The following is a 27,591-nucleotide window of genomic DNA, read 5'->3' on the forward strand; positions in this document are numbered from 1 at the left end:
TGGAGGGTTTTGTTTGTTTGTTTGTTTTGTTTTTTAATTTTTTTTTTTTTTTATTCTTGCAGAATCACTTCCCAATAAGTTTCCTAAGCTGAACCTATCTCTGAATATAGACGCTCCAGGCCCTGTGCTCTGGCCATGGGATGGAGACTCCTGGAGAGCTGAATCTAAACTCTCCCCTGAGGGGACACAAAGTGCCTTTCTGGGTAACACATGCTGATTCTCAGCATGCCTCTGTGCTCCAGATACAGCTGCCACCAAGGCCTCCCTGTGGAGGGGCCTAGTGGACAGGGAAGCAGAGGTGGGAAATGGTGAAGAAACAAAAGCTCAGGCGTTGAGGAGGCTGCTGTAGGAGGAGAATTAGCCCTGCTCCCCAGCCTGAGCTCCCAATGGGATCCCCTTCACCAACCAACAAATCTGCCCCAAAGCTGGGACAAAGCTGCAACACAGGGCACAAGTCCCATGACCAGGCATCAGTAGAACAGTGTTTGGGGCAGCCCAGCCAGCCTTCCACATGCCTCCACTGGTAGCCAACGGGCACAGCTGTGGCCAGCCGGGCACTGCTACCAAAGGGTGAGTGCTCAAGAGGTAGGAGGCCTCAGCCCCTCCTACCTTGGCCCCTTGGCAGCCATAGTCAGCCCTGCTGCAGTAGCAGCTCCTAGACAATGAGAGCTATTTTCAGCCAGTGCTTTAACACGAGCCAGCTGGCCAGTGTACTGGGCAGGAGTCCTCCTCCACCCAGCCCGCCCAGACAGCGGGCTGCCTGGCCAGCCCCACCCCACCCATGCTGCTGCCACCTCTGCATCACTGTTTACCTCACTGCTTCAGCACAGCCCCTCCCAACACCCCCAAAACTGCAATCTTGTCAAAAGGAAACAAAAGATCAGAGCTAACATCAGAAAACCCAGACAGAGGAAACACAGCAGCCCCTTCAAACACCCACACTTTTCCCCAGGCCCATGACTGGCTGGGGTAGTTCAGGAGATGAAGACTTCCCTCACCAATCCAGAATCCAGTCTTCACTGCCAAGCTGGGAAACAGAGCTCAAGACCGCTCCTCTCCCCCACTTTCTCTCTCCTTCAGAGATTGAGTCTTGAGTGGTGAACAAAAAGATTCTGGACAAGAGCTATTGCACTTCAAAAAGAGAATCCTAGAAAGGGCCAATGCAGGCCCTTAATGCACGCACAGATGGAGGGAGCGAGTGAGCAGGGCAAACAATCCAGCTAGGCCCCTGACTGGCAGTGTTCTAAAACAGTATGCAGGGAGGGCCACAGCCACCTCCCTGGATCCTAAGACTCCAGCCCTTTTCTGCCAAACTCCAAGAGCTCACAGTGCAGCAACCCAACCCCCATCCACTCCTGCACTCCCTATGCACAGAAAGGAAGACATACAAAATGCACAGCTCTCCCATATAGTTGTCTCAAGGCCTGGGTTACTATTAGACATAAAGGGAAGTTGCTGGGGTACCTCACGGCATCAGAAAAGTGGGTGTGCTTTTCTTTGACTTAAGTGTCTGCAGTGGCTTAAGTCTGCCTTTCTGGATTTGTCTTAATTGAAGCCATCATTGTGGGAGCAAGCTGCCAGCACAGAACTGTGTCTGGAGAACGCACTCCTGTGGTCACTGACGACTCTATAACCAGAAACAACTTGCTGAGCAGTTACGGGCCAAGTCCCTAAGCAGACTGGAGGAAAAAGAAATGGATTCACCAGATGTCTCCAGCTAAGCTCTGCTATTCACACCAGGCCAATCAGATGAAGAAGGGTCCTAGAAGGCCAACACAACTTAAACAGAGAGGACTTTTTCTAACAATTTCACCCCTGAGGCATCTTCGCCACCTTGGAGGATTCCTCTATTGGATCTGAGAAGGCTAAGGAAAAATGACTGTGTACCAGGAAAGCCCAGGTTCTACCCTCCACAGCACTACTTCTCTTACACCTAATATCAGGTAGCTTCTACAGATGGCTTAGGCCCAGCTCCTGGTTGAGGACACCCTTAAGACTACCAGTTGAGGGATACCCAATTTCAGACAAAACTGCTGATGTCATTTCCCAATTGAACCATTGGCCTTAGCTAAAAAACCACCAACACAGCAACTTGATCTAGCGCTGGCTCCTCAGCCCCTCCTCGTGGTTAGCCAGACCCACACACTCCCCAGTTACGAAAAATGGAAACTATTCCAATAGGGGTGACAGGTTTTCCAAAGCCAAGGAATCTTGGGCACAGCTTGCCACTCTCCATTAGCCAACCAGGGTCCTCCCTCTTTCCCTGGGACTCCCTGGGAAACTCATAATTTCTGGGGTCACATCTCTCTCTCCTCACACCACAGCAGCTCTCTCACTGGAAGAAAAGAAGTCTCGCTTTCAAGGCCTTTGACCTAACGCTTCCCTTGCTCTTCCACTGTCACTACACGGATGCTCTTTCTATTCACTTCAGCCCTCAGGGGCAACTGACCTTCTACTGAAGTAACTACTTCCAGCACTTCCTTCCCTCTTCCCCGGGAATAGGAACGAAACTTCCAAACACCCAGGCACATAAAGTGAATCATGTTTTTTCCTGATTCAGAAATTCCCTGGTTTCTTATCATTTACAAAACAGAAGTCCTTGGCCGGTTGCTCCTCACATCTAACCAGAATGCACTCAGGAGCTAAGCTTCTCTCCAAGCTGGCCTCAGTGTCTCTGTCCTCTCTTGGAACTAGCCTTCGTGCTATTTCTTGGCCCCAGGATTTACCTGTGACCAACACTTCCTCGGACTTCTAAATCCCTCCTACCCATTATCAAAATACAACAGCTGTCACAAATCACACTCCCAAATAGTTCCATGTAAGAATGACACAGCAAGTACCCACTTGCTATCCCCCAGCCTCTCATCTTCCTTAGAAATGTTTAGCATCCTTTTCTCTATAGCTTTCTCTTTCATTTAGGTATCGCTACGTGGTCATGTGGAATGTAAACAGTCATGTGATTCTCTGAGAAGAATCACTGATGGGATGAAGCAGATATTCCTTTTCTCAGTTTTGTTTGCAGCTGATTAGAACACAAACACAATGGCTGAACTCTGGCAGTTAATTTGAACCACCGAGAGGTGACTTTGGAATTGAAGCTTATATAGTAAAACAAAAGTCCCTGGCTCTGGGGATGTAGTAGAGCACTTGCCTAGCATGCACAAAGCTCTAGGTGACACACACTTGTAATCCCAACAACTTGGAAGAATGAGGCAGGAGGATTGAGAATTCAAGTCCAGACAGGGCAATTCAGCAAGACTATCTCGAAGAAGGAAGGACGGAATGAGCTGAGAGGGAGGACAGGAAAGAAATATCCCCTTGTTACCAATGCCATGGACCATGAGTACAATCTGAATATATTCCATATGATGTGCTTTCTTGTTTCCTCTGCTCATCTGTTCACAACTAGAACAGGAATTCCTAAAAGCAAAAATCAGACTTCTCTTGTGAATAATGCGGGTGAATAATGTTGGTGCTTAATAAATGACTGACTGATGCCTAGCCTTCCACCAGGTCCCTTGGGGTTCCTTGTTCCATTCTCCTAGTTATTTGAGGATAGAAAGTATTCTCTTGGCATCTTACCACTTTTGAGCACTCACCTATACTCTGCCTTTTATGTTATAGCTCAACTAACTTTCTTTTTAGGCTACTTTTCCCTCAGTGAACTCCTGGGTCTCATTCAGAGTCTCAGGTCAAGTCATCATCAAAGCCAATATTCTCTTTCCTTTCCTTCTCTTTAACCAGATTCACCCTTTTTATAGCCTGCTAAGCAATGGCTTTTGAGAACAAGAGTCACCACCAACTCAATAAAGACTGAGCAAATTTCATTTCTCCATGCATATACTACTCCTCTTCCTCCTGCCATTATGTCTCTGTCTCCATGACACCTCAGCCTCACCCCTCCTCCAACTCAGAGCAGCCTCACTCCCCCTGCCTTTTCTAACAAATCTTCCCTGAGTGAGAGGTTCCCCAACAGAGTCTCCACACATTTATTAATCCTTTTTAAATGTGGCCATAGAGTTGTGGCTTATGACTAATGTTCCTTCACCCTTTCTTGGGCATTCAATAAACATTCTTATGATGGATCTCAGAGACACGCCTGGAAACAGAATGGAGTGGTCCTGGCTCCATCACTTATTACTTGTGTATCCTTGGGAAAGGATTTCATGTCTGTGAGACCAATCTCCTCAAGTGTGAAATGGAGATTAGAATAGTGCCTACCTAGCAGAGTCGCTATGGGGACTGGGGAAGTTAAGTTAGCATATGTAACTTATATTACGCCAGAACCCACACAGAAAATGTTACACATAATGCAAACTTTGCTCAGGCTTTTTATTCCCACACATAGTTATGGAACTAAACTAGAATCTGGGAATAGGAAATAAACAAGGAATGATTACTATCATTGGAAGACTTATATCCTAAGGCAAGGTCAACCAGAAAGCTAGGGTGAGCCATGGCTGAGGAAGAGGCAGAGGATGATAACATCTCATTAGAGGAGGAAGGAAGCAAGTAGGGATTACTGGAAGAAAAGTTTCGGGGTCTTGTACTAAACATCAAACAGGAAAGGGTATGGCAAAGCAGCAGGGAAGATGGTCATACTCTAGATCAGAGCATGGTATCGGCAGATGTATGCAAGCACAAAAACATCGTTTACAAGACCAGGAGTCTGCAAATAATTTTCTGTAATAGTGTGCACTAGGAAATTATTATGGACAGAAAACAGTACAATAACAAAGGGGCCTATGAAGCCAGGCAGTGATGGTGCATGTCTTTAATCCCAGCACTCAGGAGGCAGAGGTAGGAAGGCGGATCTCTGTGAGTTCCAGGCCAGCCTGGGCTACACGGAGAAATCCTGTCTCCAAAACAAAACAAAACAAAATACACAAAGGAGCCTATGCACTACTAAGTAAGCAAGCAGAAATGAGTAGGATGATACTACTATTTAAATTACAATAGTAAAGATGACCAAAGCTAACATTTATTGAAAAAAACTGTCATGAGCCCGCTATGGATTACCTCACCTAATCGTCACAACACCCCTGTAAAATAGGGACAATTGTTTTTGCTTTACAGGTAAGGCTAGGAAAGGTTGAGGAGCTTGCCTGGGGTCACACAGCAAGTATGTGGAAGTGTTGGAATTGTAGTCTAGCTCTAACCCCAAATCCTGAACTTTACTCCTACATAGCACCTACTCTAAGACCAGGAAGTGCCTCAGCCCTTTTGGCTACCTTTCTAACCTGTACTCCCTTCAGGGCTCACCTGGATAATTGTAATTTTCCTCATTAACCCTCCCCACACCAAGAACCCAGACCTCTGTATACTATTCCTGAGCTCCTGCAAAGTTCATTTCTCGGTTAGCAATTAGATCAAATATTTTTTGCTTGCTTAGTTTTCATTCATAATCATGAACTTTACAATCTAGCTACATAGAGAGGGCTGACTAAGCAAATGTGGAGCCTAAAGAACTGCCCAGCAATTGAGAGGCAGAGACAAGTTGCATCTCTGTGGGTTTGAGGCTAGCCTGATCTACAAAGGGAGTCCTCAAACAACAGGGGCTACAAAATATAGACCCTGTGTCAAAAAACAAAACAAACAAAAAAAAACCAACAAATAAAACAAAACTACACACACACAAAACAAAAATGCTACAGGGACAGCAAAAGCATCAGAAGACACCTAAAGGAGATATGGTTACAGGTTTCTCTCCTGAGCTATGAAAAGGAAAGGTCTGCTGGTTAAGTCAAAAGTATAGAGTGGTCCAGTGTCAGCAATAGTTCTCTTCTTGCTGGTCTTGCTGTACAAGGACCCAAATCAAGGCCTCCATGAGGCTTGAAGTTTCCTTCACCTTCCAAGAGAGTTTAATGGCTTTGCCATTAAACTACTCAGTCTTAGCAGGGGGTGGGATGAAAATTGAGAACATGCATTATCCAGAATTTTCCATGAACAACATGCCGAGCCTGGACGATTCAGAATAAAATTCTCAACCTCAAATTTCTCCCTGTAAACAGACTTGAAGCCAGTGCCACTATAGAGTGTGAGCTCACCACCCTGGCACATGAATCTTGGAACAATTCTGCAAAAAGAGAAACCCTTGTAACCAAGTTCTTTCTGTTATTCAGTGCTCAGAACATTACAGTTTTCTCCTGTCCTTGGGACTTTGTCAGCAAACAGCTCAAAGGAGACACTGCCCAAGGACTTGCCATCTATAGTGATGTCAAAGAACACTGTAGAGTTGAACAAATGACAGCAAGAAGCCAGGTGACAACATCCAGAGTCTCAGACTTCCTTTTAACAGCTGTGTCTTCTACACCCACATTGTGCTGGGGACAGACCTGGTCATGGTGTGTGTGTGTGTGTGTGTGTGTGTGTGTGTGTGTGTGTGTGTGTGTGTGTGTGTGTGAATTACAGTCAGTTCTCTCCTACCAGACCTGGTCATGGGGTGTGTGTGTGTGTGTGTGTGTGTGTGTGTGTGTGTGTGAGAATTACAGTCAGTTCTCTCCTACCATGTGTGTTCCAGGGATCAAATACAGGTCATTTACCCACAGAGCCATCTCACTAGCCCAGAAAAATCTGTTTTGCCTTGTAAATACTCTTGTATATTTACAGAGTCAGCAGCAGTTTATAAATATCTACTCTGGACCAGGCACTTTGCTAAAGCCCTTTAATTATCAGGTTTCATAGAAAAAAATACTTTTCTCTCAGTTATTAATTGTTTACCTTTTGCATGATTTCCTCAACTAGACTGTACACTCCATGTGGGTATGGCATTGAAACACACATGTTCCTAGGCAAGGATATGTGGCATTCACAGGAGAAATTTAGTAAAACTGTGGGCTGTCCAGGGAGACAGATCAGCTGACAGAATGCAGCACTCCAGCACCCAGGGCACTTGCCTTGGCCCTGCTCTGACTTTCCAGGAGTCTCAGAATAAATCCAGGAGCTTATTATCCAACCATAAAAATTAATGAATCCCTTCCTACTTCTAAACACATGTGGGAGGGGCATGACTCCTGATTTATAGAAGGGTAAAATGAGGCCTGGCCCAGGCACATATCACATCAGCTGGAAAGAGGCATTCCAAGTCCTCTGTCCTTTTTTTGTTTTGTTTTGTTTTTTTGAATGGCTCTTAAGTGAGGCTCTCTCCTCTTTAGGATGAGCTATAATGAACTCAGTCTTTTTTTTAATATTTTATTTTTTTTTATTCATCTTATACCAACCACAGTTCCCCCACCACACATCTATTGTTAATCTGAGTTTTCCAAAGCTGTCACCCTTGTGCCTTCAAGGCCACAGCTTGACAGAGGTCACAGCTACCTATATCTCAATGCCATTTTATTTTAGTTGTTTCAGCCTTTTTAAATTTCACTGGACTCTCCAAGTAGATAATAATACCTCCCTGTAATTGGCCCAATAAGAGTTCCTTTCTTACGATCTAAAGAGACTCCAAGGAGCTGGTGAGATAGTCCAGTGATTAAGAGCACTGACTGCTCTGCCGGGGGACACAGGTTCGACTCCAGCTTCAGACAATCTGACGCCCTCATTTGGCCTCTGAAGGCACCATGCAAGTACATGGTGCACAGACATATAAACAGCCATACACGTAAAATTCTTTAAAAATGTGTATGTGGCATTTAAAAAGAATCAATAAAGAGATCCTGATAACTTTTGGCCATGTGTGGTGACATAATCGTACTAGGGGGACAGAGGCAGGTGGGTCTGTTGTAAGTTTGAGGCCTGGTATACATAGCAAGTTCCTGGCCAACCAGGGTTATACAGTGAGACCTTTTAACTCAGGACCAAAGATTAGAAGGGAAACATTACTAAGCATTTCACAAGCTAGGTGCTTGTCCCGAATTATCTCATTTACTGCCCTCAGCAACCCCTGTGGGTAAATGCTCCTCTACCTGTAACCCAGTAAGGAAAGAACTAGAGATAAATTGGCTCAAGGTCATTTAGAGAGCGCCAGAACCAGCCAGGTGGGCGAGGTGGTGCATGCTTTAATTCCAGCACTCCAGAGGTGGAGGGAGAAGCAGAGGCAGGCAATCTCTATGAGTTCAAGGCCAGCCTGGTCTACAAAGAGTCAGCCAGGGCCATTACATAGAGAAACCTTGTCTCTAAAAACTGGGAGAAAAAAAAAGTACCAGAACTCAGATTTAAGCCCATACATGTAGTTTGCAGCATACACACTTTTCTACCACGTCCTGCCATCAGCTTTCATGAAAGAGGGTCGAAGGAACTCCATTTCTATCAAGAAGGTCCAACTAGATTTGTTTGACAGCTTTGATCATTAAATGATGCCTCCTTGCATAGCAGGACCGAATGGAATCAGCTAACCAAGGTGTGTGTAAATAAATACACCTGCAGTTTGAAGCTTCTCAGTAAGAGAGTTACTATGCACAAGAGAGAAGAGAAACTGTCCTCTTAGACACAACATGGTCTTACAGCTGAGTAATATCCTACACTTTACAAAATACTGCGGATAACAACCTACATACGTCTTTAATCCTAGCCCTTGAAAGGCAGAAGCAAGCAGATTTTTGTGAGTTCAAGGCCAGCCTGGTCTACATATCGAGCTCTAAGCCAGCCAAGAACTCACTGTGAGCCTTTGGGGGAAAAAAAAATAGCTTAGGATTTGGAAGCAAAGGGTGACTCAGATCAGAGTCTTGGTCAGGAGACCTTGACTAAGATTATGAATCTGGGTCATATTGTTTTAAAATATTTGTCATGAGCTCCTAGAAAAGTTACCAGAGTTTTCTAAGCCTCAGTTTCCCCATCTGTAAAACAGGAAGACAACTACCTCTTCATCAAGATGCTTTAAAGCAGATTCACATGTAGTTGAACAGCTGATAAAGGACCCAAGCGGCCACCCTGCAGGTGAGAGCAGCTGCACACATGCTTCCCAGGAGTTAACTACAGGCAGGACCAGAGCTCAGGAGGCAGCACAGAAGCACTGACCAGACTGCCTTGCTATCACGACAGCTGCAGGAATCTGGGGCAATTCATAAAACCTGTGGAGCCACAGTTTGGTTACCTGTAGAGATTAGGGGAAGATGTTGCCAGATTATTTCCAGCATTCTCGGATTATTTCCAGCATTCTCGGTTTACCGCTAATCCCTCACTTTCCCAGCTGCCTCTGTCTTCTTCTGGTTTAACTTGTGGTCTGCAAACCTGAGGACTCATTCAACCATAAATCATTTTCCTCACCCTCTTCACTATCTCAACAATTCTGCTTTGTTCCCAGGACACTATGTAAATCCTCTCAGTGTCCCTCCTTGTTCCTAGAGGGCCAGGCTATGGGAATATAAAGGCCTCAGGTTTTTACTTGACCAGTTACAATATATAGTTCTGTCTCCAATATCTCTTCTGAGCTCCATCGATAAATCTCCAGGTTGCCAGTAGATTTATCTTGTTCCCAGATTCCCATTGGTCTCCAAGCTCCCAGTGTCAAACCTAATCAGTCTTGAAAATTAAATCTGTCCTCTGGTCTTTACTGTTCCTCCTACCATCATCATATACTACTCAACTACTCCTCCTTGCTGATTTCTTCCTATAGGACACGTGGGACTGACTGACTTACACACAACTCAAAATCTCACCATGACACTCTCTTGGAAGTGCAGTTCCTGCTATGTGGCATCCAAGGCCTGCTGGCCAGTGTGGCTTCACTTCCCACTCCTCTCAGCTTGACTACACAACAGCAGTGAGCTGCTCTGGAAAGATTCTCAGAGCACATCACTCTGTCCCCTTACATGTCTATGACCACACTGTTCTCTCTATCGGGAGTGCTTTCTCTCTCCTGCTCTGTCCAAATCCCATTATCCCATTGGCCAGGAGGGATTTTCTCCTGCAGGCAGCACTCCCCAAGCCTATACCCATGCTTCCACCTGATCTACACCAGAGCCTCACCTAACTACATAATGTAATTATATGTTCAGTGACTCTGCTTCCCGCTCCAGACTGAACTCCTGAGGGCAGACACTGTCTTAGTCATCTTTAGTTCTCTGGCAATTAACATAGTCCTAAACCCTCAATAAATGCCTGCTGAGTGAATGAGTACTACACTATACCTACTGAGCCTTTGATGGCTGAAACACTGTCTCTGTCCTTGTCTCTAGGCAGGCTGGCCACCTTCACTACACTGCCTCAGAGTCACTGCAGGAAACTGAAGGGACTCTTCATTAGCCTTGCTACAGAAAAACGGCAGGAGGAGCAAGCTCTGTGCCTCTAAGATACCAGAAGCAGCTGGCAACACCAAGGCTGTTATGGCTTCACCATGACATCTCACTGAGTATCTGGAGCAATAAATACTAGACAGCTAGTTCTTTTCTTTTTTCTTTTCTTTCTTTTTTTTTTTTTTTTTAATTCTTGAAAAGAATCAACAGAGAGGCCAAATGCCTCTTCCTACTCTTCAGCTGACCACCCCTCAAGCCCAAAGGTAAGAAATGACAGGGAAATATTTTGGGAACATACCAGAACGTATTGCTCTATAAACGTATGGGAGATTCTTAATCCCTTAGTCATCCACCATGTTAGCAGTAATTAAAAAGCCCGAAGGAAGCAATTAGGACCTGCTATTGGACTATTAATCTAAAACTCATACCAGATGCACCCAAATAAAACATGCAGATAGATGTGAGCTCTTCTCAGAGAACAAGAGCCACCAAGTCCTGCCTGCCAAGGACCTGGGTATATGAGTGCGGTATGAGGCTCATACTCCCAGGAGGCAAGTAAAAACAAAATAATCACAAGCACAAACAAGAAGTCTGTCCCCAATGAAGGGACTCTTTCCTAGTTATGTATCTTCTGGTCCACCCATTCTACAATGTCATCCACAAGGTTTGCTCTGAGGAGAAAGGACTGTGGAATCTCCAACCCACAGAATGAACCCACTTAACAACCCAGAGTTAAATACAGGCCAGTGATGGCTGTCCTGGCCTTAGTAAAAGCACAGAAGTCCAGAATAGTCTAACAATCAGAACCTTCCATGGCTTTACCAGAAAACAAAATGCACTAAAGGGCAGGCTGACAGGAACGCGGGGTTACCCTTGTCCCCAGGAGTCTCCAAAGCCATGATTAGTCTAACATCAGATAGCAAAGTGACAAACATGGTAGGTAGTTTAGTGACTTTGCAACTTAGAGGTACAGAGAATATAATCTCTACTCATGAACAGTAATTCATGCTTTTCTACTTTTAGATTGTTTTTATGTGTATGAATGTTTTGTTCACACACACACACATGTACCACATGTGTGCCCTGTGTTCAGAGAGGTCAGAAGAGGGTATCAAATCCCCTGGAAGTGGAATTACAGATGTTCATGAGTCACTATGTGAGTACTGGGAATTGAACCCAGGTCCTGTGCAAGAGCAACAAATGTTCTTAACTGCTAAGTCATCTACCCAGTTCCAATAACTCATTTCTTGAACATTTTCATTTGGCTTCCTAATACAAGACCCTTGATTCAAAAGGTTAATGCCTTTAGAACATTCCTTCTTAGATTAGGGATGTGAATTGGTTGGTAGAGTGCCTGCCTAGCATGAGGTCCTGGGTTTGAGCCTCAGCACTGAATAAACTGGGCTTGGTGGAGGATGCCTGTAATCCCAGTATTCAGAAGGTGGAAGCAGAAAGATCAGAAAGATCTTTGCCTACCTGGGGAGTCTGAGATCAACCCGAGACATATGACTCAAATTTTTTTTTTCTCTTAATATTTATTGAGCACCCCACAATGCCAGATACTACCTTGGATCCTTTACACATGTCATTTAACCCTTATAAAACCCCTAGAAAGCAAGTACTGTTATCTTTATTTACATAGGAAAAAAGTTGAAATTCAAGAAAGATGAGAACTGACCCAAAGTCACAGAGCTAATAAACAGCAGCATTGCAGAGGTAGGCAGATTGCTTCTGAGTTCAAGGCCAGCCTGGTCTACAAAGCAAGTTCCAGAATAGTCAGAGCTGTTACACAGAGAAACCCTGCCCTGAAAAGCAAAACTAAATAAATGAATGAATAAAATCCCTCACCTTAGCCCTTATAAAAGTATACCCAGATGCAGGGAGGAGGTACCCCTGTGACCCCTACAATCGTCTCCCAAGCCCAACTTCACACTCCTCCTCTGTCCAGAACAGTCCTTTGGGAACCTTAAGAATCAGCCTTGAGAAGTCTTGAGAAGACAACAGTCTATTTACAGTTAATCAGCACCTGCACACCCTGCAGACAGTTTTGACATTTGCAGCCAGGATGAAACAACCACAGGCTCTGACTGAGGCCACCTGGGACCAGGAACCAGCTGGGTCCCAGGGGGGCACTGCCTCTCATCTCCACCCAGGCTGACTGTACTGTCACAGAAGCCTCTTCCTCAGACACTTTCAGGTGCTGGGGATCTAGAATCTACAGAAGTAGTCTGCCACTTTTTCATCTTATTCCTTACTTTAATCACAGAAAATACATGACCATCTTACCTAAAATATCATGCCTGTTACTCTCCATCTTTCTTTTTCTATGTGGCACTAAATATTATTTTATATGTTTGTACATTTATTTATTGTTCTCTTCAACAACAATGTGAATTCTGAGGCCAGTGTCTTTGTCTCTCTTGTTCACTGTGATATCACTACTGCCTAAAATACAAAAGGCAATTAATATTGTTGAACAAAGGAATGAATGGATGGATGTTAATGCAATCAAACAGAAGAAACAAACATGAAAAGACTAAACTGAATAATGTTTACTTCTTAGGGAACCAGATCAAGCCTATCACTGCACTCCAAGATCCCCTCCAAATCCCTCTCTAGGGTCCCCACAACTCAGCACCAGGGGCAAGCCCTTGATAGGCCCTACAGCAGGTACTAAAGCAGAACCTGGAGCTATGCCTGGGGAGGAGACTTGTTTCCCGGTAAGTACAGCCCAGGCAAATTAAAAGTTCCCTCTTAACTGAATCTACTCAGCTTTAGTTATAGGTCGCACTTTTTATTTTTGTAACCAGCCAACCCACCAAATTATAGGCCCAGGCCATGGATAGGCACGCCAAACACGGGGCCAGCCTAGCAGAGACACTGCCCTTTTTAGCCTGAGGGTTAGTTAATACAGCAGTTGAGGGCTGAGCACCAGTCAAACCTGAAATGATAGATAAAGAAGGCCACCCCTCTCCTGAACAGCCTACAGGGAGAGAGGATCCTGGTCCTCAGGCAGGCTCCTGACCTGACCAGGACTCTCCCCAACAGCCACCGTGAACCCAACACTATGAATCAGGGTAGAGCTTTACCATGACTGAAAACTATCCCCACAACTGTTTGCAAACTTCTTACTAAGACTGGCTAGATCCCACATGGTCTGGGTCCTGCTCACCATCAATGGCTTCTCAGACCTCTTTGGGATCCTCATCAACCAATCTGTTCTCTCAGTTCACTAAATGTTCAGTTGTTTCCAGTCTCCTGAAATTTCATTATTCCAAGAAAGCTCCCACAACACACCTCAGAAGTTAGCGTACGGCTGTGATGATGGATGGAGTGGAGTTAGGTCCTGCAGGACTCAAGCAAGGAAACCATTAAAACAGGCCAACTACAGAGTGACAATCAACAGAGGGAAGGTGGAATGGAGCAGTGGTACTAGGTACTCCAGGTACCTAGCTTTAGTGAGTAACTGGGAAAGGGTACTATCTCACCCCCACTTCCCAAAATATAGCATGCACACTACTACGGGCAGCCACATCTGTTGAGAATCTACCACAACTGAAGCATGCTGTATATGTGTATGTGCCCATTTGTATCTATGCACATGTGTGAACATGACTGTGAAGGCCTGAGGTTGATACTGGGTGTGTTCCTCAATGGCTTGCCACCTAACTTTTTGAGACAGGGCTTTTCACTGAACTGGAGCTCACAGATTCTGCAAAACTGACTTACCAGCAAGACCCAGGGATCCTCTTATATCCCCAGCACTGGGATTACTGGCATATGAACTGGCCCAACTTTTTACATGGGTGCTCAGGCCCTAAGCACTTTACCAACTGAGCCATTTCCCCAACCCCAAGCAATGTTAATAACAGAAATTGTTTAGTACAAGACACCCTTGCACCTTTAAAAAAAAGGCACAGCATATTTTAGAAAAAGAAAGTGAGTTTAAAGTTTGGTTGCTAAAAATGGGAGCATCTACATAAGATTCAAGTGGAATATGTGGGGCCATTTTCAACCCAGTTTTATTAAAAATTACTCTGCTTCTCTAACCTCTGTTGATCTAATGCTTATTTCTCCTGTATTTCAACCATCCAGCCTTTAATGAACGAACTCATGAATGAATGGTCAGGGACCACTCACCAACTAATCTCAAATCTCTCTTCGTTGGTAAAAGGCTGCACAGCAGGCCTCCACAGAGCCTCTTCTAGCATCAGTATCTTCTGGCAGAACTCTCTGTGGATTGGAGGTCTATCTATCCTGATCCATGCTCACTTCTCTGTAAACAGGCTCCTCTACTCCAAAAGGCAGGCATCCTGGCTGCTGTTCTCCACAACTGACTCATTCTTCCTCTTTAGTCTTCCCAATCTGCTCCTGTCTCTCTTCTGATCTACCTTAGTCATGTCTGACTTCCTATATCAGGTCTCACAGATAACCTGAGAATATATACTTGGCTTAATGCTCTGGCTCAAAGTAAATACTCATTTTGTCTCTCCAACTCAGGTAGCATCATCTCTATCTTTGGTATACTCCAGAGCACTTAGAAGAGTGCCATGCATACAGAAAGTAAAATGTAGCTCTGAGACCTGCTATCCTATATGAGGCCTTTCCTTGGCTCTTAGTCTATTCTTTGCCTCCCAAAGACATAATCCTCTTTCTGTTTTCGTTTGGGTGTTGTGAGATTTTGCTATGTATTCTAGCCTGAGCTGAAATTCACTATACAGCCCAAGCTGGTTCCACACTCACTATGGATCCCCAGGATGACCCTGACCTGATCCTCCAGCCTCTAAGCCACCCAACTGCATTTGCCACCAGACTCAAACTGGCTCCTATCTCATATTGTGGATTTGGGGGCAGTGTGGTAGTCTGAGGCTATAATCCCAGCACGCAAGAGACTGAGGTACAAGTTAAGACACCTGTGTGGGCTACTGAGTTCCAGGCTAGTCTGAAGTTGCAGTGCGGTATCATGTTTCAATAGAAACTGAATACGACAATGTCCTTGGAGTCAGAATACTTGGATTCAAATCCTGACTACTTATTGTTTAATCCTGAACTATTTAACCTTCCTAGATCTCAGTTTTATCATCTACAAAACAGAAATAACTGCTTCAGGCTGAGGATGTAGCTTAGTGGTAGATCATGTGTCTAGCATGCTTGAGACCCTTCATCCAGCTTTAGCATATACAAAAACAAAAATCTAAAAGCAAGCAAAACAAAACAAAACAAAAAACAGAAACATAATCCTGCTTTATATAGTCATGGTAAGGAAATGAGATGGTTTGTGCCAAGTGACTCCTTCATCCAGTAAATGTTATCAAGAATTATTAGCAAAGTCCCCTTAGTAGATTGCTAGATGTCATTTGTCCCTCTTCCCAATGTGACCACATTCATTTTATCTTCCTTCTTTTTCTGTTTTTGTTTGTGCTTTTTGAGACAGGGTTTCTCTGTGCAGCTTTGGAACCTATCCTAGAACTTGCTCTACAGACCATGCTGGCCTTGAATTCACATAGATCCGCCTGCCTCTTCCTCCCAAGTGCTGGGATTAAGGCATGTACCACCACTGCCTGGCCTGTTTTCATTATTTGAAAACACTACTAGTTATTCTTTTTCTAAGAGACAAGAATCTAGAGAAAATTATTTCCATGGGGGGGGGGGGGGTCAGAGCTGCTGAGACAACTCTGAGACATTCAGGCTCAGTAACATCCAGAGAGCAGGCTTCTTTCCTTTGCTGATGTCACTGCAACTCTGCCAAGGCAGGCGGTGTAAGTTTAACTGGACTTGAAATGAAAAGAGACTAAAAATATACAACCTGCCTGTGTCTAAGGAACCAGATGCCTCCACTCAACCATCTAAAACGCAGCCTCGGGGTGCAAGTGCATCTCTCTACTGTTGAGAACTAGTACTCAGGTCCCCACAAGACATGTGACAGGTAGGACCTGGCTACCAATCCCACTGGTGTCCGTTCTTTCTCCTGTTCATCTTTTGGCTGTAGAGAAACTTTTTAATATTACCATTCAAAATTAAGGTTCTCCCATGGCAATCTATGTTTATTATTCCATTTCCCTTAAAAGAACGATACATAGTATAAAAACGTATTTTTTTTTGAGAACTTCAATCTATCCTGATGTTTATAGTCTTATTCAACCCCAACATACTCATTCCCCTCCAGCAGTCAACACAATTTTGTAGTGACTCTTCTAGGTCTAGCAGTACTATGTGGTCTACTATAAAGCATTATGGTCTGAACCACCCCAGTAGATTATTATTTTTGTGCATATACACACTCCTATCTTGGAGATTCCCACCAGCCACAGACATTAAATGATTATCTTCCTATAACAGGTATTTAGCTGTACAATGATAAGCGGATGTAATGTCCCCACCCTCAGGGAGTCGGTAATGTAGGAAGATAAATAAGCAATTAAATAATTTCAAAATGAAAACTAACACAAAGGAGTGAACAGGATTCTAAGACAGGAAATAATGAGCAAGCTGGCTTTTGAGAGGTAGGCAGCAATTTAGAAGCTGAAGTTATAAACTAAAATGAATCACTTAAAGATTCAGGCAAAAGGCACACTAGCCAGGTGTAGCTTGTGCAAAGGCCCCAACGTAGAAAGGATGTTCTGAGTGAAAGACCAGTATTTTCAATTTGACTCTTTTGTGGAGAACAGATGGAGATTGGAAAGAAACGAGAGGAAAATGGTTGCCTGCCAATAATACTAGCTAGACCGATACTGACTTGGATGGGAACAGTGGCAGTAAAGGAAAAAATGATGAAAATAATGCATATTTTTGGAGATGAAACCAGTGGGAATTACACATACATTGTGTACTGAGAAAGAAAGAGAAAATTTTAAAACAGCTCATAGGATGCGCAGGTAGGTAAATGAAAATATTCAAGTTGTCCCTTTTAAAAAAAAAAATACTTTTACTGGCTCTTTCTTCTTAAACTTCATTTTGTGTGCACTGGTGTGAAGGTGGGTGCTGGGAATTGAACCTGGGACTTCTGGAAGAGCAGTCAGTGCTCTTAACCACTGAGCCATATCTCCAGCTCCCCTACTCTTTTTTAACCATTAAGCAATATCACTGAGTATCCTCGTCGACATGGACCTTTGTGCACACATGTAATCAATTCTGGAGAAACACTTCTCCAGATGGTCTAGTTAAAAGAAAAATGACTTTCTGGCTGGGCCTTTGACTCCAACACTTGAGAAGCAGAGGCAGGCAGATCTCTGAGTTTGAGGCCAGCCTGGTCTACAGAGTAAGTTCCAAGACAGCCAGGAATACAAAGAAACCCTGTTTCAAAAACAAACAAAACAACAAAGAAACAAACAAACATGCATTTCAAACTGAAAGAACCCTAAAAAAGTGTCATCCAAAAGTTAGGTATAGTGGTACATGCCTGTGCCACCCCAGCACTGAAGGCTGAGGTAGGAGGATAACCCAGGAGTGCAAAGACAGCCTGACTTACACACTTATGCCAGGCATGGCTATATAGCAAGACTCTACTTCAAACATCTGCACCAAATTTAGTATTTACAGCCATGAAAATTAACTAGCTTGTTTTGGTGGGGTTGGTTTGTTTGTTCTGAGATAGGGTCTTACTATGTACCCCAGATTGCCTCAAAGCTGCAGCAATCCTCCTGCCTCAGCCTTCCAAACCTTGGGATTATAGGTACAGGTGCCACCATGCCTGATATTTTATTCAAATTTTCACCAAAAATGTTCTACAGATTTGAAAACTATAAAGAAAACCAAAGATTAAGCATCATTTTACAAGCAGTTTTTCTAGTAGTAGTTCTTTTAGCACCAACTGAAAAGTTAGGCCTTTCTGCTTGACATTTACATGAAGACCTTTTCTGGTTAAGCATGCTAAGCCTTGCCTTCACCCCCTGTAAACTACAGGTAAAATAACTGCCTTACCCAGTTCTCGTCAAGTTAAGTGAAATCACCTGAGGAACAGTATATGCCATATATTTCCCAACAAATATGAACAACTTCTATAAGTTAAGTCCAGACCACATAGGCATTTCTGTTCTTGTTTTGGGGGTTTTTGTTTTGTTTTGTTTTGTTTTGGGTTTTCAAGACAAGGCTTCTCTGTGTAGCTTTGGAGCCTATCATGGCACTCGCTCTGTAGACCAGGCTCACCTCAAACTCACAAAGATCCTCCTGCCATACAGGCATTTATGAAAGAAGATGGGGGTCCCTACCCAGAAATAAAACAAGTTAATATTGTCTTGAAAAAAATTATTTTAAACAGTCTCACTATGCAGCCCTGGCTGGTCTGGAACTCACTATGTAGACTAAGCTAGCCTCAAATTAAGAGGTGTACCTGCCTCTGCCTCCCAAGGGCTAGGATAAAAGGTATGTGCCATCATTTCTGAACAAAAAAATTTTTAAATATAAATCCCACAAAGATGTGAAATTTTCTTCAAAAAAGTGTTTTACAAATTTTTTTAAATATTCTTATATTTGTATTGTGAGCCTAGCCTTTAACACCTGAGCTATCTCTCCAGCCATATTTTAAAATAGTCTAAGCAATAAAGAAAGGTACAATTTAGCTGGGCAGTGATGATGCATGCCATTAATCTCAGAACTCAGGAGGCAGAGGCAGGTGCATCTCTGAGTTTGAGGACAGCCTGGTCTACAGAGTAAATTCCAAGACAGCCAGGGAGACAGAGGGAGTTGTAGGACAGCTGGGGCTACACAGACCAACCCTGTCTCGGAAAAGAAAGAAAAAAGAGAGGTATAGGTCAGATTGTCATCATTAATCGGACAAGAATAAAGCAGAGAGGCAACTGCTGAGGACAGATGTTCCCAGTCCTCTTACACACTTGCTGGAAGTCATGTCTACTGGACATCTTGGGGAAAACACTGCCCAGAGGAAAGGGGCTGCTGCCCCTCCCAGGTACTGCCTCAGTCACAGGGCAAGACTTACAAACTCTGTCCCCTACTACAAGAGAGGCTACTTGTTCCCCATGACTTCTCAAAACACAAACATGTAATTCCTCCCAGGATTTGAGAACTGGACCACTACCTCAAAGAGTAGACCCTCCCAACTACCAAGATCCTTAATCAAAGTCAAATCAGTGTCAGGGGTCTGAACTTCTCACTCTGAAATGGGACCGACCAAACTTCAACCTTTGCTTTGCTGTTGTCACTACTAGAAGCATCATTTTATCTGAATGATTAACAAAGGTTCCCTCCTACCACACACTCAGATCACTGTTGGCATTAAGAGTCTCCTCACCGTCTATCCTTTTCTACTCTTTGACAATAAAACCAAGACTTTCCTGGTAGATCCAAGCATAGGCTCAAAGCCCCTCCAAACACCACATATATATAACATGCACATTAGGGAGTCCACGGGTTTGAACAGATTTTCAACAGGATCTGTTATTCAAAAAACAAGAAGGCACTACCAAATTCACTTGCAAATTCAACTAGGCAGGGTACCACATGCTTGTATTTCTAGCACTAGGGAAGTAGAAGCCAGAGGATTGGGAGGTCTAGGCTAGTCTGAGCTACAAAAGATCCTGTCTTGCTGGACAGTGGTGGCGCTCATCTTTAATCCCAGCACTTGGGGGACAGAGGCAGGCGGATCTCTGTGAGTTCAAAGCCAACCTGATCTACAAATCAAGTTCTAGGACAGGCTCCAAAGCTACAGAGAAACCCTGTCTTGAAAAACAAACAAAACAAAAGATTCTGTCTTAACTTTATCCTAGCCATATGAAAGTATTTCTTGATTAAAAAAAAAAAAAACATTTCCAACTTAAAAAAAAAGAAGTTTATTATACACTAGTCTAATGGACTAACCAGAGGGAAGAGACAGAATGTATATGCCAAAGTCTTTGATAGATTTTAGGACAGAGCCTACTGTATCAGAAGAACAGGGCACTACCCTGTAGACAGGATTAATAAAAAGGTCTACTTCTTTCCTAAGGTATAAATTCTATCTTTACTTGTATTCCTTTAATATAAGTTTTAAAAATACAAAATCTCCCTTTGTAGCCCAGACTGACCTCCCAAGTGTTGAAATGACAAGCAAGTGCAGGAGTTATACCCATTCACTGTAGATGTTTAACATCCCTGGACCTGTGCACCAAACACAGCAGCAGTTAGTGTAATAACCTAAATATCCTTGCTTGCTCCCCAAAACTCCAACATTGGCCAACCCTTCCCCCAGTGGGAAATCATGTTAGGATTCCAGAATACCCTTAAAACGCTGTAGAGTTAGAAGTTATTCTCACTCATGTTTAAAGGACAAAAGTGGCTCAGAAAAGTTACAGGATTTGGGACAGTGAGATGGTGAGCAGGTCAGAACATTCACCACCAAGGCTGACAACCTGAGTTCAATCCCTAGGACCAACATGATAAGAGGAGAGAACAGACCCTCACCAGACCCACACTGTGGTACACACACACACACACACACACACACACACACACACACACACACACGTGTGTGTGTATGTACATATATATGTGTATATATATATATACAAAATAAATGTCTAGAAATGTAATTAAATTAACATTTTTAAGTTGTAAGATTTGTCCACAGTCTATCAAATGAAAAAGAATCTACAAAACCAAACCAGAACCTAAATCTCCTTTAACCAAGTCTGCGCCAGCAAATCTCCAACCAGCTATTTCCTCTACAGGGGGCAGGGGCACTTTTTTAATGGTCTCATGGGAAATAGGGACTACACAGAGTGACTGTTCTCCAGTTCCCTGCAAGGAAATTGATTCAAAAACAAAACAAAACAACAGCTAAACTCTGAAGTCTAAGTAGTTCTTAAGACAGAATAACCATCTCTTAAAATAACCAAATCCCAGGCACAAGCCCAGCTCTCACTCAGAAAAGGGTTGGGTAACTGAAGGATGTGACAGTCTCCATTCTGAACTGACGCAGAGATGAGAAGAAAAGGAAAACGGACATGCATATCTTTCTTGTTACTGTGTACCCAATGGCAAAACCGACAGGATGCAACACTAGCCCTGGGAAAGAATATCAGAGGTAATTAAAAAAAAAAAAAAAACAGAAGAAATGGAGACAAGAATTAAACCCTGCCATGTAAAGAACTCAGCCAGTCTCTTATGATTCTCAAAGTCATTTACAATACTTTTCAGTGTCGCAAAGAACCCGACAAACTGAGCCTACACAGATTAGTATAGTTCAGGATCGAAGAGACTCTGCTCCCACATGCCAAATCTTCTCTTAGGTCGTCCTTTCATACCCAGCACACAAACTCCCAAGCACACCTGTGCTGTGTGGTGACTGAAGAGATAAGAGAACCTAGAAGAGAACAGGGAAAGGAGGAGAGAGGGCAGAAGAGGCAAACTCTGGAGACAGAAACAGCTAGGTGAGTGGGAGCCAAGGGCACCAGGAGGAATGCATCAATCTTAGGGGATCCACTCTCCCAGGCAGAAGGAAAGCAGAGAAAACTCAAGCTACCCAGTTCAGCTCCACTCTAGAATCTCCTGCCCACCCCATTTCCTCACAGGCAGAGAACCTTAAAACCCTGTCTGTCTACAGCTATTCACAGAACAAGTCCTGAAGTCTCTTGCCCAGAAGGGATAAGGGAAGGGAGGCTAAGTGACCACAGCACCTTCTCCATCCTCAAAGGAAAAAGGTCTTTCTTTTTCAAAAGTATTCCTAAATCAGAATGAGCCCCAGCCTTCCCTGCCACTGCTGCAGCTCAACTCAAACGCACTAGAAATGTCTTCCCAAAATGGAAGCCACATGCTGGGCAGTCCAGGCAACATGCTGACTGAAGGCAAATCGCAATGGTGTACTACGGGTTCACCACAATCAGCTCGGGGCAAATACCTTGGTCTTGACCACAGGGTAAACCTTGACTAGTCTTCCCAAGAAGCCTGGAGGGAAGGGCTGCGGTTTCATTTCCTCTCCACCTCAGCTTCTTTTTTCACTTCACTGAAGACCAGTTATTTCCACTGCGACCTGTTCCTGTTCTCACCAAGTGTGGCAGCCCTTCTCTCTGAGGCAGTGTGTGTGACTGCCACCCAGACTGTCCCAGCTGTGGGACACACAGACCCAGCAAGTCCAGCACTGCAGGCTTCTAGTTCCAGAGAACGTGCAGAGCACAAGGGGCAGAGAGCAATTCCAAGAACTTCTCGGTATTTTATCCTTACAAGACAGTTATTTATGCTCTTTTATGTGTGAAAAAGATTTATAATATGAAACCACAGAAAACATACATTTCTTACATAGACATATGGATACAAAATAAATCCCTGACAAAGAACAACAGAAAAATAGGCAAACAAAACACAACAAAATAAATATTCAGAAAAAGGTAGTGTGAAACAAGATAACATTTTGTATTAATCAAAGAAACAGAAGTTTCTAAAATTCAAAACCACCCAGAAGTGTCTTATAAAGAAACAAAGAGTCCGGGCACTGTGGCCAGTGCTCAGGAGGCAGAAGCAGGTGGACCTCCCGAGTTAGAAACCAGCCTGGTCTACAAAGTGAGTTCAGTGTTATGTAGAGAGGTCCTGTCTAACAAACAAATAACTAGAGCCCTTGTCTAGAATGAAGGAGTTTTGGGGTTAGATCTCAAGTAGTGTGTGAGCAGAGGGACAGGAGAAGAAAGGAAGGAAGGAGGAAAGGGAGAATGAGATATTAAGTTACTAGAGTGGACAGACAAAGTCACTGATACAATTAACAGAAGGTCTAGATCTTGAGGATTGAGATTCCTCAGTGGGTTGAGGTGCTTGCATCAGGATCTAATTAATGACCTGGGTTCCATACTGGAAGCCCACACAGTGGAATGAGAAAACCAAGTCCTGAAAGTTGCTCTCTGACCTCCACTTATACACCACAGCACAAACATGCCCACACACGCAAAATAAATGTTTAAAAAATGCATAGGTCTCACTGGGTGGTGGTGCCACATGCCTTTGATCCCAGCACTGGGGAAGCAGAGGCAGGTGGAATTCTGTGAGTTTGAGGCCAGCCTGGTCTACAAAGCTACACAGAGAAACCCTGTCTCAAAAAAACAAAATAAAAAAGTATAGGTCTCTATGGCATCAAGAAAGCATTTTTATCCTTTGGCCCCATAACACCACTTTGAGAAATTTATCTAAGACAATAATCAGAGATGAAGACAAATATCTGCGCATAGGAATTTACCCCAAAACTATACAAAGGTAAAAGAAAATTACAAGATAACATAGTAACAAAATACTCTATTGTATAATCATAAAGCCATTATAAGAAGAACACTTTAAAAAGTACAAAATGTGTGCTGAGCAGTGGTGGCATGGTGGGCCACCACTTTAATCCTACCACTCAGGCGGCAGACATAGGTGGATCTCTGTGAGTTCGAGGCCAGCCTGGTCTACACAGTGAGCTCCAGGACAGCTAGGGCTACACGGAGAAACACTGTCTTGAAAAACAAAACAAAAATTTACAAAATGCTTAAAGAAAAACTCAACAACACTACTAGTCCATAGTACAGCTGATTATCTTCTATAATTCAATAATTTCCAAATCTGCTTATTTAAAATATGTTACTTTATAATCAAATAATCAAGAGGAAAAAAGCCATTCCCAATTCTCTTCCCTCAGTTGGAGGCCTTTTTTGTTTTTGGATGAAGGTTTGGTTTTGAGTCAGTGTCTCACTATGTAACTGAGACAAATCTTGTATTTACTATTCTATTGCCTTAGCCTCACAAGGGGTTACAGGCATGTGCCCCATTCCAAACCACACTATTGATTTTGAAATATAATTTGGAAATATGTACTAAGAACCTTAAAAGCAATTTATAGGGCTGGCAAGATGGCTCAGCAGGTAATAGCTCCTGCTGGGCAAGGCCTGACAACCAGAGTTCGAATCCCAGAACCCACCTTGGAAGGAGAGAACTGACTCCCAACTGTTCTCTGACGTCTACACTCAAGCCGTGTAACACCTTCATGCCCATAGTCATAAGATAGTAATAAATACACTTTTTAGGAAACAAAAAACAATTTATAACCAAAAATTCAGCAAGTTCAATTTAAAGTTTCTATCCTAAGGAAAATGGAAGTATTCACCACAACAATGTTCATGACAGCAAGCAGGAGCTGCAGCTGATGACTGAGAGCAATAGACAGATGAAATGTATCAACACTGAGTAGGTGCTCAGTGGAGGCTACTTTTTCTTGATGATGTAAAACAAACTGCTCCTTTGTTAACTTCTTTCCCCGTTTGTCAGCTTCCAGGCTACTGATGTGGTTTAGGGAAAGGCTGTTTGGTGGGTGGAGGGTGACATACTAGAATCCTGGTTTAGGACATGGGCTTTTAAGGTCAGAATTAACCATATTTTCTTCAGTCTCTGCTCAGATAGTTGACTACAAGTTATTGCCTAATCCCTTCAAGGCCCATTTTCCTCTTCAATGTGGGTAACAGCAGCACTTACCACATGGGGCTGTTGTGTAGATTTAATGAAAGTGGAAGTCTGCTGTGCACTACATGCCCAGTAAATGTTAACTTTGAAGTTTATCTCAATAGTGACTCAGATCTGAGATCACTTGTATTCCCCAAAAGAAGGTTGATGTTCAGAAATCTGAGTAAGGCAGCTACCCTATGCTATATACCTAGTCTCAAGATATGCCTGCTCTTGTCAGATGAGGACTTCCCAAACCCCACTGTATTTACGGGAACCCCCGGAAAAAAAACTCTGGCTGGGGAAGTTGTATCAGTGCTGAGTCAAGACCACAGACTCCGGGCTTTCTGGTGGAGACATATGATCTGACCCACACAGACCGTCAGCAGCAGAGGTTGGAGAGCTTAAAGTCTGAGGTGATTTGCTCAGGACACTGATCCCAGGAGTCCAAACCCAAGCCAGTGCCTTAAACCAGGGCCTCTCTATGTGGTACAGATACACCACAGGTGTGCAAGCATACTGATTTTGCTTCTTCCCAGGGGCAGCTGAAGTTCCTGACAGACTCCCCTCTAGGTGTGCCCTGATTTGAAATAGTACCATAGCTGGGCTCCTTGCTTGCTTTCCTCGGAACACCTCTTTAGTACATCCTGGACTCTCTGGGTCCCAGTTGGTGCCAGTGGGATGATGTCAGGCTCTCCATGTTGCAGAGGCCAGGATCTCTAGACAGCTCCACGGCTGCCAACAGATCTAATCTCCCTCTTCCAAGGCAGATGAAATCCAATAAGGCTGCTAAGTCTACAACTTATCCCTCTCACCGGCAGAGTCAGCCCTTCGGGCCATACCAACCACAATTATTACTAAGAGTTCTTTGGGGGAACTGAAAGCTGTTTCCTAAGTTTTCAGATTCTCTCTTAGCGAATGTTCAAGTTTCTTTCTCTAAAGCTTCACGTTTAGCTTAGCTTCAACATATGGTCCGGCTTCATCTCAGTAGTACCTGCTACGAACCGCTGGTCACAAAGCCACTCACATCAATGCCCAAGTCCCAGAGCAAAGGACAACCCCAAAGTCGGTTCTGAAAATACATCTTTATAGACCATCCCTTTTGAAACCGCACAAGGACTACAAAGAACCACAGGCAAAAGAATACAAACCAGTCACCAAGACTTAACATGAAACCAGGGAGGGGGTAAATCAAGCGGAATGGTTTGTGTATTGTTTCAATGGGGGGGGAGTGCCTAGTCAAATGGCTCATCCACATGTTCAGCCCAGGCAAACCCTCTCTATCTTAGCAGGATGCGGTTCTGAAATAATAGAATGGCATCCCTCCTTATTCCACCACCACACCCCGCAAGAGCAGCCAGCCTCTTCTCCGTCGTCTCCCCGCCCCCCCCCCCAAACATCTTGATCTGGCCGCGAGGCCCACTCTCACACGGGAAGAAAAGCGTGCTTTGGGCTGGGGACCCAACAGCTTCCCAAATCGCCCTGCCAGCGAGGTCCCGGGAATGGAATTCCGGCAGCGGACAGGGAAGTCTGAGGGAAGTGGGGAGGAGTCTGAACCGCGGGCAGGTCCCGGGGCTCGGGGACCCCTCCTCCCCAGCCGGACCGGCTGCTCCGAGCTCCCCAGCAGGCGCTGCGGGCAGGGTCAGGGGTTGACTGGGCTGCGGGGGTGGGCGGGACCCGAGACCGGGGGGGGGGGGGTCGGGAAGGCAGCAACGCAGGTCTCACCAGCACTAGGGCGAATCTCTCCTCCAGCTCGCACGGCTCAGGCATCGGCGTCTTGCCGGGCGGCAGCAGCAGGGGGACGGAGGGCGGCTCGCCGGGGCTGCCCTCGGTGCTCTCCAGGTTGCCCATCGCGGCGGGGCCTCCTCCGGGCCTCAGCCCTCCACCTCCTCGCCAGGGCCCTCTGCCGCTCCGACCTGGCTCCTCCCTCCCTCGGCGCCCGCTCCCCAGGCCCGATTCCTCCGCCCCTCAGGGGGCGCCTCGTAGTCCGGCGGGCGGCGGCGAAGCGCTCGACGCATTGAAGCGCGCCTTATTCATGCAGGCCACGCCTCCCGCCCACCGCCCCGCCCGCGGCTAACTGACAGGCGCGCCTCCCAATCACAGAGCCTCCCACCCTCAGTGGCCTCGCGCCTAGCTGAGAGCGCACCCTGGTGGCCCTTGGTGGACACCCAATCACCATGCTTACTGGAAGAGGTAGGCATAGGGCGCGGACTGCAAAGTGAACTGCGGGACATGTCAACACCAAGGCGCTCAGGAGAGAGACCACCATCTGTGAGGACATAGCAAGACTCCGTCTCAGAAAATAAAAAATAAGTTATCGTGAGAGCAGTGTATGTAACCCTGGAGAAGTTACAACACCAATTTCCAAGCCTTGGTCGAATGGAGGCAGAAATGTCCCATTTGAAAGTATGGTTAAAATGATTACTGTGATAGGGAGAGAGACAAATGGCTCAGCTGTTAGGAGAGCTGGCTACTCTTCCAGAGGACTCGGGTTCAATTCCCAGCAACCACATGGCTGCTCACAACTGTCAGGGGACCTAACACCCTCACACAGACACATTATGTAGGCAAAAGACCAATGCACATTTTAATGATTACTATGCGTTAATGTCTATTTCAGGGTTGGCCCACAGAAGGGTTTTATTATCTAACAATGGTACCTGTTTTCTGCAAACATTCCTTAATGCACCTGGAGCCTTAAGCAAACTGTTTCTTCTTCAGGTCACAAGTTCCAGTACGATGCAAACAGTATAGCTAAAAAATAAAGATTAGATTATAGAAATGGCTTGGGTTTGGTAGAAAGTGATTTGTTTGGTCCTTCCAGTGCCCACAGTATCTATCCCACCTGCGCTGGAATGAAGACATGCGGCTCACCTCTGTACCCTGGATATAGTAATGACTGCTTTCTGGAGAGGTCAGAAGATTCTGTGTAGGTCATACAGCAGAGTATGGCCCTGGACTTGGTGTTAGGAAGAATGGGATTCCCATTCAAAAAGGAGACCCATGAGGGAGATGTATTTGAACCAGG

General features: G+C 44.6%; 1 protein-coding gene across 1 annotated transcript in view; it reads right to left on the reverse strand.

Moving 5' to 3' along the window:
• Fmnl3 (formin like 3) overlaps nucleotides 1–26,590 on the reverse strand; it is a 52,141-nt gene extending 25,551 nt beyond the window's left edge. The window contains 1 exon segment of the mRNA XM_051189871.1: nucleotides 26,289–26,590. Within this exon segment, the coding sequence (XP_051045828.1) occupies nucleotides 26,289–26,414 (126 nt within the window). The 5' untranslated portion in view covers nucleotides 26,415–26,590.
• Between the last annotated feature and the right edge of the window lie 1,001 nt (nucleotides 26,591–27,591).

Source organism: Phodopus roborovskii, unplaced genomic scaffold (assembly GCF_943737965.1).
Source record: "Phodopus roborovskii unplaced genomic scaffold, PHOROB, whole genome shotgun sequence".
NCBI classification, from domain to species: Eukaryota; Metazoa; Chordata; class Mammalia; order Rodentia; family Cricetidae; genus Phodopus; species Phodopus roborovskii.